Genomic DNA, 13,883 nt, shown 5'->3' with positions numbered 1-13,883 from the left:
AGCTAACGTAAACTGGCTGGCTCATTAGCTAACGTTACGTGACGTGTGTGATCTTACACGTTATTTACCTAGTTAGGCTCATTGTTTACCTAGCTAGCTAGCAACATGTTTTAAGCTAAAGTGTATTGTTAGCTAGCTAGCTAACATTAGCTGGATGGCTCCCTAGCTAACGTTGTGTATGATGTTATTATTCGTATCCTGGAGCCGTTCGCTTTGCTAGTTAGAGCCTAATGTTAGCTAGCTAACATTGAACCTGGTTGGTTAGCTCCCAGCAGATTCATGCAGTGTAGTCAATACGTGATTTGGCACTATGTTCATTATTGTTTAACTAGATAACGTTAGCTGGCTGGCTCGTTAGCTAATGTTACGTGACGTGTGTGATCTCACACGTTGTTTGCCTAGCTAGGTTCATTGTTTACCTAGCTAGGTAGCTACACGTCTTAAGCTAAAGTGTACAACAACCATTGAATATGGCCGGTGTCAGTAAACGTCGGCAAAAAAGAGTAATGAAATTGTTGCCAGCAGAGCTGGTTAGGCTGTTTTCCTGTTATCCAGAGGTAAACAAATCATCGGCCAGAGCGTCGAGTGTGCCCTTCGAGAGCGAAACAAGATGGGTTGGGCTAAAGCTTAAGGGGGTTTGAACAATGCTGAATGGGTGTAGACAAAGAAGAGCTCGGTAGCTCACTAGGTATCAAAACATTCAAAGGCCATTTTCTCAAAAGTGTGTTTACAAGTTGATCAACATTCAAAGCAGAATTACTTTCCCATTGTTCATCAAACGCAGTGTATGGTATACCATTTTGTAGCTGAGTCTCTACTTTTATCCAATGTAAAAAAACACAATTTCAAAGACCGAATCCAGCTGGTGAGTCACATGTCTCTGATTTCTGTAGCTGCCGGCTAGATATACTTTATAGAGACTATATGTGTCTGGTTTCTATAGCTGTCCACCTAATCAAATCAAAATCAAATGAAATTGTATTGGTCCATACACATATTTAACAGATTTGATTGGTCCATACACATATTTAACAGATGTGATTGGTCCATACACATATTTAACAGATGTTATCTGTCCATACACATATTTAACAGATGTGATTGGTCCATACACATATTTAACAGATGTTATCTGTCCATACACATATTTAACAGATGTGATTGGTCCACACATATTTAACCGATGTGATTGGTCCATACACATATTTAACAGATGTTATCTGTCCATACACATATTTAACAGATGTGATTGGTCCATACACATATTTAACAGATGTTATCTGTCCATACACATATTTAACAGATGTGATTGGTCCACACATATTTAACCGATGTGATTGGTCCATACACATATTTAACAGATGTTATCTGTCCATACACATATTTAACAGATGTTATTGGTCCATACACATATTTAACAGATGTTATTGGTCCATATTTAACAGATGTTATTGGTCCATACTCATATTTAACAGATGTTATTGGTCCATATTTAACAGATGTGATTGGTCCATACACATATTTAACAGATGTTATTGGTCCATACACATATTTCACAGATTTGATTGGTCCATACACATATTTAACAGATATGATTGGTCCATACACATATTTAACAGATGTGATTGCGGGTGTAGCATAAAGCTTGTGTTCCTAGCTCCAACAGTTCAGTAAAATAATCTGAAAAGTAAAAGAATGGAATTAAAAAATAGAGACCCTGTCAGAGACAGGAGTGATATATTTTTATGTACATACACACACTACTGTTCAAACGTTTGGGGTCACTTACAAATGTCCTTGTTTTTGAAAGAAAAACTTGTTTTTTTGTCCATTAAAATAACATCAAATTGATCAGAAATACAGTGTAGACATTGTTAATGTTGTAAATGACTATTGTAGCTGGAAACGGCAGATTTTTTATGGAATATCTACATAGGTGTACAGAGGCCCATTAACAGCAACAATCACTCCACGTTGTGTTAGTTAATCCAAGGTGAACATTTTAAAAGGCTAATTGATGAACTCTGCCTAGAAGGCCTGCATCCCGGAGTCGCCTCTTCACTGTTGACATTGAGACTGGTGTTTTGCATGAGTAGCAAAGGTTGAGAGTTTTTGAGGCACCAGTAGCGCAGGCGATGTTTTGATAAAATTTCTGTAGCATTTACTCAGATCTGCTTTGTTAAAGTTCCCCGCTACAATAAGTACGTCCTCGGGATATACGGTTTCCAGTTTGCACAAAGCCCAGTGTAGTTCCTTGAGAGATGTCGTGGTATCGGCTTGAGGAGAAATATACACGGCTGTGACGTTGACCGAAGATAATTATTTCGGAAGGTGTTGCGGTCAGCATTTGATGGTGAGGTATTCCAGGTCAGGTGAACTAAAGGACTTGAGTTCCTGTACATTACCACAACCACACCATGAGCAGTTAATCATAAAACATACATCTCCACTTATCTTTTTCCCGGAGACTTCTTTCTTCCTGTCCGCGCGATGTACATAGAACCTAGCTGGATATATGGACGGGGACAGTATATCTGGAGAGAGCCATGATTCCGTGAAACAGAATATGTTACTAACCTAACATATCTATCTAACTTACCTAACTAACATATCTAACTAACCTAACTAACCTACTAACTAACTAACTAACTAACTAACTAACTAACTAACCCAACTAACTAACCTAACTAACTAACCTAACTAACTAACTAACCAACCTAACTAACTAACCTAACTAACTAACTAACCTAACTAACCTATCTAACTAACCCAACTAACTAACTAACTAACCTAACTAACTAACCTAACTAACTAACCCACCTATCTGTTCTGTGCTGTCTACTGACCCAACTATCTGTGCTGTGCTGTCTACTGACCCACCTATCTGTTCTGTGCTGTCTACTGACCCACCTATCTGTGCTGTGCTGTCTACTGACCCACCTATCTGTTCTGTGCTGTCTACTGACCCACCTATCTGTTCTGTGCTGTCTACTGACCCACCTATCTGTTCTGTGCTGTCTACTGACCCACCTATCTGTGCTGTGCTGTCTACTGACCCACCTATCTGTTCTGTGCTGTCTACTGACCCACCTATCTGTTCTGTGCTGTCTACTGACCCACCTATCTGTTCTGTGCTGTCTACTGACCCACCTATCTGTTCTGTGCTAGTTGTCTACTGACCCACCTATCTGTTCTGTGCTAGCTGTCTACTGACCCACCTATCTGTTCTGTGCTGTCTACTGACCCACCTATCTGTTCTGTGCTAGCTGTCTACTGACCCACCTATCTGTTCTGTGCTGTCTACTGACTCACCTATCTGTTCTGTGCTGTCTACTGACCAACCTATCTGTTCTGTGCTGTCTACTGACCCACCTATCTGTTCTGTGCTAGCTGCCACCTAAAGAGCAGCTGGAGCTCCAGGCCTCACCAGACCCAGACAGAGGACCAGGGAGAGATTCAGAAAGGGGAGAGGAGACTTTCAGAGACCCAGGCGGAGACCTTTTCCTCTGGGCCATCCTGCAGAACCAGAAAGAGCTGGCTGAGATCGCCTGGGAGCAGGTAGAGTAGGTTAGGAACCAGTGCAGGGCAGTCTAAATATGGAACTGACTGTATGGTGTAGGTATCCAGTTAACCAGTTATCTAGTTATCTAGTTATCCAGTTATCCAGTTATCCAGTTATCCAGTTATCTTGTTATCTAGTTATCTAGTTATCCAGTTATCTAGTTATCCAGTTATCCAGTTATCCAGTTATCCAGTTATCCAGTTATCTAGTTATCCAGTTATCTAGTTATCCAGTTATCCAGTTATCCAGTTATCCAGATATCTAGTTATCCAGTTATCCAGTTATCTAATTATCTAGTTATCCAGTTATCTAGTTATCCAGTTATCCAGTTATCTAGTTATCCAGTTGTCCCAAAGTATTCATTCTGCAGTTAAAGCAAAATGCTTGAAACAGACTAAATAAGAATATATGATTAGAGAAATAAATATTATTACTCTTAACATGTTTGTTCATTGTGTGCAGTCCCGGGACTGTACGTCAGCAGCTCTAGCCGCTAGTAAGATCCTGAAGAAGCTGGCTGAGGAAGGAGCGGAAGAGGAGGATGAGGCGGAGGAGATGAGAGAACTGGCCAAACACTATGAGAGACACGCCATCGGTACAGTAGCCGACACAATAGTATATACTGTCCTTATTAACCATCGCTACAGTAGCCGACACAATAGTATATACTGTCCTTATTAACCATCGCTACAGTAGCCGACACACTAAGACATACTGTCCATATTAACATTTGCCCCAGTCTGAGGTCCTGAGCGCTCTGGAGCAGGTTTTCATCATGGATATCTCTGTACTTTGCTACGTTCATCTTTCCCTTGATCCTGCTAGTCTCCCAGTCCCTGATGCTGAAAAAATAACCACAGCATGATGCTGCCACCATCATACATCTGTGGGATGCTGCCTGGTTTCCTCCGGATGTGGCATTCAAGCCAAAGAATTCAATCTTGGTTTCATCAGATCAGAGAATCTTGTTTCTCATGGTCTGTCATGTGCCTTCTACTGAGGAGTGGCTTCCGTTTGGCCCCTCTACCATGAAGGCCTGATTGTCGGAGTGCTGCAGAGATGGTTTTTCTTCTGGAATGTTCTCCCATCTCCACAGAGGAACTCTGGAGCTCTGTCAGAGTGACCAACAGGTTCTTGGTCACCCCCCTGACCAAGGCCATTCTTCCCTGATTGCTCAGTTTGGCTGAGTGACCAGCTCTAGGAAGAGCCTTGGTGCTTTCAAACTTCTTCCATTTAAGAATGATGGAGGCAACTGTGTTCTTGGGGACCTTCAATGCTGCATAGTTTTTTTGGTACCCTTCCCCAGATCTGTGCCTCGACACAATCCTGCCTCTAAGCTCTACGGACAATTTCTTCGATCTCATGGCTTGGTTTTTGCTCTGACATGCACTGTCAACTGTGGGACCTTACATAGACAGGTGTGTGCCTTTCTAAATCATGTCCAATCAATTGAATTACCACAGGTGGACTCCAATCAAGTCGTAGGAACATCTCACAGATGATCAATGGAAAGAGGATGCACCTGAGCTCAATTTAGAGTCTCATAGCAAAGGGTCTAAATACTTATGTAAATAATATTTAATGTTTTAAAAATATGCTACATTTTGAAAAACCTGTTTTCGCTTTGTCATTATGGAGTATTGTGAATACATTTTTAGGATTATTTTTGATTGAATCAATTTTAGAATAAGGCTGTAATGTAACAAAATGTGGAAAAAGTCAAGGGGTCTGAATAGTTTCTGAATTAACTGCATGAGCCCTTAACCAACAATGCAGTTTTTTTTAAATAAAAAACATTTGCAAAATAAACTAAAGGAAAAATAGTAACACAATAAGATAACAATAACAAGTAGTCAGTGCAAAGAATAAATCCGAATAAAATAAGGGGGCCAATGCAAGTAGCCATTCCATAACTGTTCAGCAGTCTTATGGCTTGGGGGTAGAAGCTGTTATTAATTAAGGAGCCTTTTGGTCTTGGCGTTCCGGTATTGCTTTCCGTGCGATAGCATAATGAACAGTCTATGACTTGGGTGGCTGGAATCTTTGACAATTTTGACACCGCCTGGTATAGAGGTCCTGGATGGCAGGAAGCCCCAGTGATGTACACACTACCCTCCTGTAGCTACTTACGGTCCAATAAGCAGTCTCCAATAACACCTGTACACACATAGTTACGCAGTGCAGGTTTAATCTGTATATTTTGAACCTAGCATTTACTTTGTGCTTTGCGCCTATGGGTACACTCGCAATGGCCGCCGGTCCACCCATTATGCCATCATTAACGTGAATGGGGACGCCCATTCTATTGATTCTATTTCTATCACTGAGACATACTGTCTGTATGAACCAATGGTATAGTGCAACACAGACACACAATACAGCACTGAGACATACTGTCTGTATTAACCGATGATATAGTGCAGCACAGACACACAATACGGCACTGAGACATACTGTCTGTATGAACCGATGGTATAGTGCAGCACAGACACACAATACGGCACTGAGACATACTGTCTGTATGAACCGATGGTATAGTGCAGCACAGTGTAGTGGAAATTCATGTACACTGAGAGAGATTTGGACAATTATTCAAACAATCAATCTTTATTTAACATTGATTCATTATTGCAATAATTGTCACGCCCTGATCTGTTTCACCTGTCCTTGTGCTTGTCTCCACCCGCTCCAGGTGTCGCCCATCTTCCCCACTTATCCTCTGGGTATTTATGTGTTTTCTGTCTGTCTGTGCCAATTCGTCTTGCTTGTTCAAGTCAACCAGCGTTTTCTCAGCTCCTGTTTTTCCCCAGTGTCTCTTTTTCTTGTCCTCCTGGTTTTGACCCTTGCCTGTCCTGACTCTGAGCCCGCCTGCCTGACCACTCTGCTCCTGACCCTGCCTGCCGTCCTGTACCTTTGCAGCACTCTGGATTATCGACCCCTGCCTGTCTTGACCTGTCGTTTGCATGCCCCTGTTGTTGCAATAAACATTGTTACTTCAACACAGTCTGCACTTGGGTCTCACCTGAAACCTGATAGTACGAACTGGCCATGACTGACACAGCAGACTTGGACCAGCTCCGCATTGCCATCTCTTCCTAAGGAGCCATCAATAATAGACACAAGGAGTTGCTTCGCTGTTAATGGAAGGGTTCAGGCCGAACGTCATGACTTTACATCGGACGCATTGCAGGACCAATTCCATGGGTTGCCTACCAACACCGTCATCCCGGTTTCCCGGGACCCTCTTACTTCCCCCGGAGCACTACGATGGAGATTCCAAAACCTGCTGGGCCTTTCTCTCCCAGTGCCCACTTGGTTTCGAGCTGCAGCCTTCTTCATTCCCCTTGGACTGCTCGAAGATAGTGTACATTATTACGCTGATGTCCGGGAGGGCACTCGCCTGGTGGTGTGGGAGCAACAATCCGCCGTCTGCCTCTGTCTGGAGGTATTCGTGGCGGAGGTGAGTTAAGTTTGAGACTCCAGTGTCCGGGAGAGAGGCTACCCGGAAGTTACTTCGGCAGGACTCCCTCAGGCAGACTATGCGGTGGAGTTCCGCACGCTAGCAGAGTAGTAACCTGGAACCTGTTCGACCCAGAAGCATTGTTTTGATCGATGGTCGGCTACGGGAACGTAGGAGAAGAGATCAGATTGTGGTTCCAATCCCTCAATCAGGGATCCCACCTTGCATCTGATGAAGTCCTTGTCGTCTACGTCCTCAAGATGATCCGACCTTACCCGAGTCCCTCCAAGAGCCTCCGGAGACTGCCAATTTCCCTCTTCTCGAGCCGATGCAGCTCGACAGGGCTAGGCCGGCACAACCAAGACAGGAAGACCATGTCAGTGACTCAACCCGCTCAAGTGACGCACCCCTCCTCGGCACGGCATAGAAGAGCACCAGTAAGCCAGTGACTCAGCCCCTGTAATAGGGTTAGAGGCAGAGAATCCCAGTGGAGAGAGGGGAACTGGCCAGGCAGAGACAGCAAGGGCATTTCTTTGCTCCAGTACCTTTCCGTTCACCTTCACAATCCTGGGCCAGACTACACTCAATCATAGGACCTACTGAAGAGATGAATCTTCAATAAAGACTTAAAGGTTGAGACCGAGTCTGCGTCTCTCACATGGGTAGGCAGACCATTACATAAAAATTGAGCTCTATAGGAGAAAGCCCTGTCTTGACCTGTCGTGTGCCTTCCCCTGTTGTTGCAATAAACATTGTTACTTCAAAACAGTCTGCACTTCAAAACAGTCTGCACTTGGGTCTTACCTGAAGCCTGCTAATAATTAAGCTGGTCGACCATCTGTAGTGTGTGTTGTGGTATTGGGATTGGAACATAGCTTAACCTCCCAGAGGAATCCTGGTTCTTATATAGCATAAAAAATGTTCGGTCATGGCTGGTTCCACCCCTCCCATGCAGATCAGGGGGCATCACAAGTCACTTTGGGTTAATCTCGTGGTTATCTGCACCTAGTGTTGTTTTAACCCCTAACCCGGCCAGGATGATTAGGAACAATGAGAGTTTTGTTCTACTCCTCCACGCTCTCTCTATCTCAGTTAGACCCACCACATCTTGTCTATGGAAGGCAGTCTTTAGGTTTTATCACCAAGTCAACTGTCAGTTCAAGCCCCAGAGGCCCAACTCAGTCCCGTAGACACAGATGAGAGAGTACTCATCATACCTATTCTATGCATAAACAGTTTTAAACATTGTTGTAATTTTTCTACCACAATCCCCCATTTTGAGACTTCTCTCAACTTAAAAGAAAATTACAAGCTTTAATAAGACATTAAAATATTGTTAAGAAATTCTCAGCAATTTAAGTCAGAGCACATTTTTCATCAGTACGAAACAAATCATGTTGAAACTGAACATACTCCCATTGGTTAGCATGGTGGAAACAGCCATTTCCATCCCTATAGCACCATCTGTCGAAACTAATATTAGCATATCTTGTTGGATAAATCCAGGTAGTGACTCCAGGTTTAATAAGATTTATTCCTTTTAGTGCCTAATGAACATGACCCAGGACAAGCATCATGATCTCACTATTTATAAGGCAATGCCCATGGACTCTATGTCTCATTAGCATAAACTTGCTACAGTTCCTGAGTATTATCATTATCATCAAAAATTGCAATTTGGATATAGGTCAGTTTCACTCTCAGGATCAGAGTTCGCCCTCTTCATTCACCAGGACATGCTGAGAAAGTGTCAATGTCTTTGGTACACAAATTCTTTACCCATGTCACCATTAGCATAACAACAATCAAAACAATCAATCCATAATACATGAATTGTTCCACTCATGTAGTTATTAAGGTAATTCCTTCCTTCTTGATTCTACTTGAGACGCAGATGTCTCAAGTAGACACCTGGAAATGCAAATGCGCTACGCTAAATGCTAAATGTACTCGTTACAACTCAAACCTTGATCAAAATTCACAAGCAGGGTATTGAATTAAAGCTACACTCGTTGTGAACCTAGCCAGCAAGTCAGATTTTTTAAATGCTTTTCGGCGAAAGCATGAGAAGGTATTATCTGATAGCATGCACCACCTGAAAATGCCTGAATGCGACGTAAACAGAGACTCCGCTTATCCGACGCAGCACAAAACGCAGAAATAAAATATAAAACATTCATTACCTTTGACGAGCTTCTTTCTTGGCACTCCTATATGCCCCATAAACATCACTATTGGGTCTTTTTTTCGTTTAAATTGGTCCATATATACCCAAAATAGCTTTGTATGGAAGCTGTGTCATTCAGAAAAAAACATCGTTTTTAAACGCTGCGTAATTTTTTTAAATTAAAAAAGTTGACGATAAACTTTCACAAAACACTTCGAAATCCTTTTGTAATCCAACTTTAGGTATTAGTAAACGTTTATAATCTATCAAAATGATTACAGGGCGATGTCTATTCAATAGCTCCTTGTTTGCAAATCAATGGCTGCCAATGTCTACATTAACAACATCCGGGTGAAGACTGGAAGAAACGGATGCCAGATAGATGGATTTTCCAACAATTAATTCAATTGAAAATGACGACAATGGCGACATCGTGTGGAATTTGTATGAATTGCATGCAGGTCGTTATTAAATTTTGTCCTCTTTTAACAACTCGTGGAAGTGACTTATGGAAATTATTTTTAGCTTTCAGAGAGCAGTTTTTCTTGCGTTTTTCAATGAAACACACGATCTGTTATAGTCACTGCCGTGATTTAACCAGTTTTAGAAACTTCAGAGTGTTTTCTATCCACACATACTAATCATATGCATATACTATATTCCTGGCATGAGTAGCAGGACGCTGAAAAGTTGCGCGATTTTTAACAGAATGTTCGAAAAAGGAGGGGGTAGAAGTAAGAGGTTTTTAAGGTAAACTCTGAAGGGTTTTATGCAACTGGGCCCTGCACCTAAATATACATTTTACCGGCACCAAAAATGAGTACTGACATCTATTTCAGTCCAAGTCAAGCACTGGAAATTAATGAGCAGACTTTGTTATTTTACAAATTATTCTCCCATCTGTCAGTCCTGTTATCTTGTGGTGAGACTGAGTGACCAAGTCCTGTCTCTCTTAGGTGTGTTCCGTGAGTGGTCTTGTCCTGTCTGTCAGGTGTGTTCAGTGTATGTCCTGTGTGCGTGTGTGTTGTCGCAGGTGTGTTCAGTGAGTGCCACTGCTGTGATGAGGAGCGTGCCCAGAGGATGCTAATCCGGATCTCTTCATCCTGGGGTCAAACCACTTGTCTGAGGCTGGCTCTGGAGGCTGATGACAAGAGCTTTGTTGCTCACTCTGGGGTTCAGGTAGGTCAAAGGTCATTATGGGGTTCAGGTAACTCCAGTTATATTATCACTAGCCTTTTGAATTGTATTTAATTAATTACACTTCTCTCAAATATTTTCCTTACACTGCCTCACGTCTTGTGAGATCTAGTGGAGTAGAAGTGGATTAAACGGTTTCTAAAGCAGGTGTTCCCTTATGCGTGTTGTGTAGCACTGTTTCTGTGATTGGTCCTGAGTCGTCTGTTCTGTCTCCTCCAGGCTCTCCTGATCCAGAACTGGTCCTGAGTCGTCTGTTCTGTCTCCCCCAGGCTCTCCTGATCCAGAACTGGTTCTGAGTCGTCTGTTCTGTCTCCCCCAGGCTCTCCTGATCCAGAACTGGTCCCGAGTCGTCTGTTCTGTCTCCCCCAGGCACTCCTGACCCAGATCTGGTCCTGAGTCTTCCGTTCTGTTTCCCGCAGGCTCTCCTGACCCAGATCTGGTGTGGGGAGCTGGCGGCGGACAATCCTCTGTGGAGGGTGCTGCTATGTATGCTGTTCTTCCCTCTCATTTACACTGGCTTCCTGGGATTCAGGTAACTAATCTCTGATCCCTAACCTTGCCCCTAAGCCCTAACCTCTATCACAGGCCCCTAACCGTGGCCCCTAACCCTGTCCCCTAACCCCGGCCCCTAACCCCTAACCCTGTCCCCTAACCCTTATGTGAAGGGTGCTACTCTGTGCTGTTCTTCCTGCTCATCTACACTGGCTTCCTGGGATTCAGGTAACTAACCTCTGTCCACTAACCCCTCTGTGGAGGGTGCTACTCTATGCTGTTCTTCCTGCTCATCTACACTGGCTTACTGGGATTCAGGTAGGTACTGCTGGCCACAGCTCTGTAACAATGTAGTGGTTTACCAGAGATAGGAGGACAGAGTCTGGGTGAGGAGAGAGATTGTCGTAAAACCTCAGGCACACCACATGGCTGCAGCAACACCCAATGGTAGAAGACTGAACTGCCATCTTGCTCACTCAGGGAAGTGAATCTAACTGGATGTATAAATGACTAAACACTGAACATGTTCTGGGTCTGGATGAGTAATATCCTCTCTAATCCCCCAGGCGTGATGAGTCCATCCAGAGAGAGGCAGAGAGGAGTGCTGAGCTGCTCACCATGGAGTCATTAACAGGAAGCCAGGCCTGCACCAGGAGGAAGTATCCTGTACAGTGAGTCTGATTATACACTGAGAGTCTGTCCCAGATGGCCCCTCTTCCCTATAATAGTAGACTGGGGGTCTTTCCAAGATGGCCCCCTATTCCCTATTAAAGTAGTGCACTAGAAGGACAAAGGCTGACATTTCTGATGCAAATTGAGTTACATTCTGCAGCTATAAACACTTACCTGACACCTCACCCCTGACCTCTCCCTCCTGACATCTCACCTTTGCCGTCTGCCCCCTCAGTGACCTCCCTGCCAGGATCCCTCTGGGTCTGAAGCCGTTGACAGTCTCCACCCGGCTGGTCAGCCTCTTCACCTCTCCTCAGGTAAACCCTTACCCAACCCCTCAACACTAACCTCTGTTCATCTTTCTCCAGGTGAAGTTCAACTGTTGCTGTTAACCCTTACCTGACCCCTGACCTATGTTGATGTCTCCCCATACAGGTGAAGTTCTACTGTTGTTGTTAAACCTTACCTGGTCCCTGACCTCTGTTGACCTCTCCCCACAGGTGAAGTTCTACTGGAACATCTTGTCCTACTTCAGCTTCCTGCTGCTGTTTTCTGTGGTGCTGATGATCGACTTCCAGACCACGCCCTCCTGGAGGGAGGGGCTTCTCTATGTCTGGCTCATCTCATTGGTCTGTGAGGAGGTCCGACAGGTGAGACACAATGTCCTGTGCACGCACGCACGCACACACACACACACACACACACACACACACACACACACACACACACACATCCTATTCTACTTAAAGTCTAAATAAATTGGCCAAACGAGTATGACGTTAGAAGATGAATGTGTCTACAGTATTAACTATGTGTTGTTTGTGCCATCAGCTGTTCCATGACCCAGATGGGTTTGGGTTCCGTAAGAAGGCTGATATGTACATTAATGACATGTGGAACATTCTAGACTTTCTGTCCATACTGCTCTTCATCATCGGCCTGGCCTTCAGGTGAGCTGCCTCCTCTTCCTCATGTTCTTCTTCCTCTAACGCTCGCTAAGATGAACTCCACTGTAGGGAATGGTAGCTAACATTTGCGATGGACCCTGCTGTAGGGAACGCTGGCTAGCGTTAAAGGTGGACTCCGCTGTAGGGAATGCTAGTTAGACTCCACTGTAGGGAATGGTAGCTAGCATTAAAGATGGACTCCGCTGTAGGGAACGCTAGCTAACATTAAAGATGGACTACACTGTAGGGAACGCTGGCTAGCGTTAAAGTTGGACTCCATTGTAGGAAACACTAGCTAGCGTTAAAGATGGACTCCGCTGTAGGGAACGCTGGCTAGCGTTAAAGTTGGACTCCACTGTAGGAAACGCTAGCTAGCGTTAAAGATGGACTCCACTGTAGGGAACGCTAGCTAGCGTTAAAGATGGACTCCGCTGTAGTAAACGCTAGCTAGCGTTAAAGGTGGACTCCACTGTAGGGTTACGCTAGCTAGCGTTAAAGATGGACTCCACTGTAGGGAACGGTAGCTAGCGTTAAAGGTGGACTCCACTGTAGGGTTACGCTAGCTAGCGTTAAAGATGGACTCCACTGTAGGGTTATGCTAGCTAGCGTTAAAGATGGACTCCACTGTAGGGAACGGTAATTAGCGTTAAAGGTGGACTCCACTGTAGGGTTACGCTAGCTAGCGTTAAAGATGGACTCCGCTGTAGGAAACGCTAGGTAGCGTTAAAGATGGACTCCACTGTAGGGTTACGCTAGCTAGCGTTAAAGATGGACTCCACTGTAGGGAACGGTAACTAGCTTTAAAGGTGGACTCCACTGTAGGGTTACGCTAGCTAGCATTAAAGATGGACTCTGCTGTAGGAAACGCTAGGTAGCGTTAAAGATGGACTCCACTGTAGGAAACGCTAGCTAGCGTTAAAGATGGACTCCACTGTAGGAAACGCTAGCTAGCGTTAAAGATGGACTCCACTGTAGGAAACGCTAGCTAGCGTTAAAGATGGACTCCACTGTGGGGAAACAGCTCCATGTGCAGTAGCAATGTAACACAGCAAATGGCCGTGGCAGTTTCACCATTAAGGATTCCAGTGTTAATGTCTATCAAGAGATGATCTCATACTACTGATCTACTGTATATTTCACTTGCAGACTGACCACCAGGTTGTTCTATGCAGGGAAGGTCATCCTGTGTATCGACTTCATCATCTTCTGTCTTCGTCTCATGGCCATATTCATCATCAGTAAAACTCTGGGCCCCAAGATCATCATCGTCAGGAGAATGGTGAGAGGATGGATTGATACACATTAACTTCATGTTATTGTGTTCTCTTCTTACAGACAGAGAGTTTACATCCTACATTTTATACAGACTACAATGATGAGTCCTAA

The 13,883-nt window shown here is 44.0% G+C and overlaps 1 protein-coding gene across 3 annotated transcripts in view; it reads left to right on the top strand.

Annotated features, from left to right (window-relative positions):
• trpm2 (transient receptor potential cation channel, subfamily M, member 2) overlaps window positions 1-13,883 on the top strand; it is a 90,064-nt gene that overhangs the window by 53,503 nt on the left and 22,678 nt on the right. For all 3 annotated transcript variants that reach the window (XM_036959447.1, XM_036959448.1, XM_036959449.1), the window contains 9 exons: window positions 3,391-3,558; window positions 4,025-4,157; window positions 10,223-10,368; window positions 10,806-10,918; window positions 11,445-11,549; window positions 11,786-11,867; window positions 12,051-12,200; window positions 12,382-12,500; window positions 13,644-13,776. In XM_036959447.1, the coding sequence (XP_036815342.1) occupies window positions 3,391-3,558; window positions 4,025-4,157; window positions 10,223-10,368; window positions 10,806-10,918; window positions 11,445-11,549; window positions 11,786-11,867; window positions 12,051-12,200; window positions 12,382-12,500; window positions 13,644-13,776 (1,149 nt within the window). The remainder of the gene's footprint in view (window positions 1-3,390; window positions 3,559-4,024; window positions 4,158-10,222; window positions 10,369-10,805; window positions 10,919-11,444; window positions 11,550-11,785; window positions 11,868-12,050; window positions 12,201-12,381; window positions 12,501-13,643; window positions 13,777-13,883) is intronic.

Source organism: Oncorhynchus mykiss, chromosome 22 (assembly GCF_013265735.2).
Source record: "Oncorhynchus mykiss isolate Arlee chromosome 22, USDA_OmykA_1.1, whole genome shotgun sequence".
In the NCBI taxonomy this organism is placed as follows: domain Eukaryota; kingdom Metazoa; phylum Chordata; class Actinopteri; order Salmoniformes; family Salmonidae; genus Oncorhynchus; species Oncorhynchus mykiss.
This window is presented reverse-complemented; position numbering and strand designations above follow the sequence as displayed.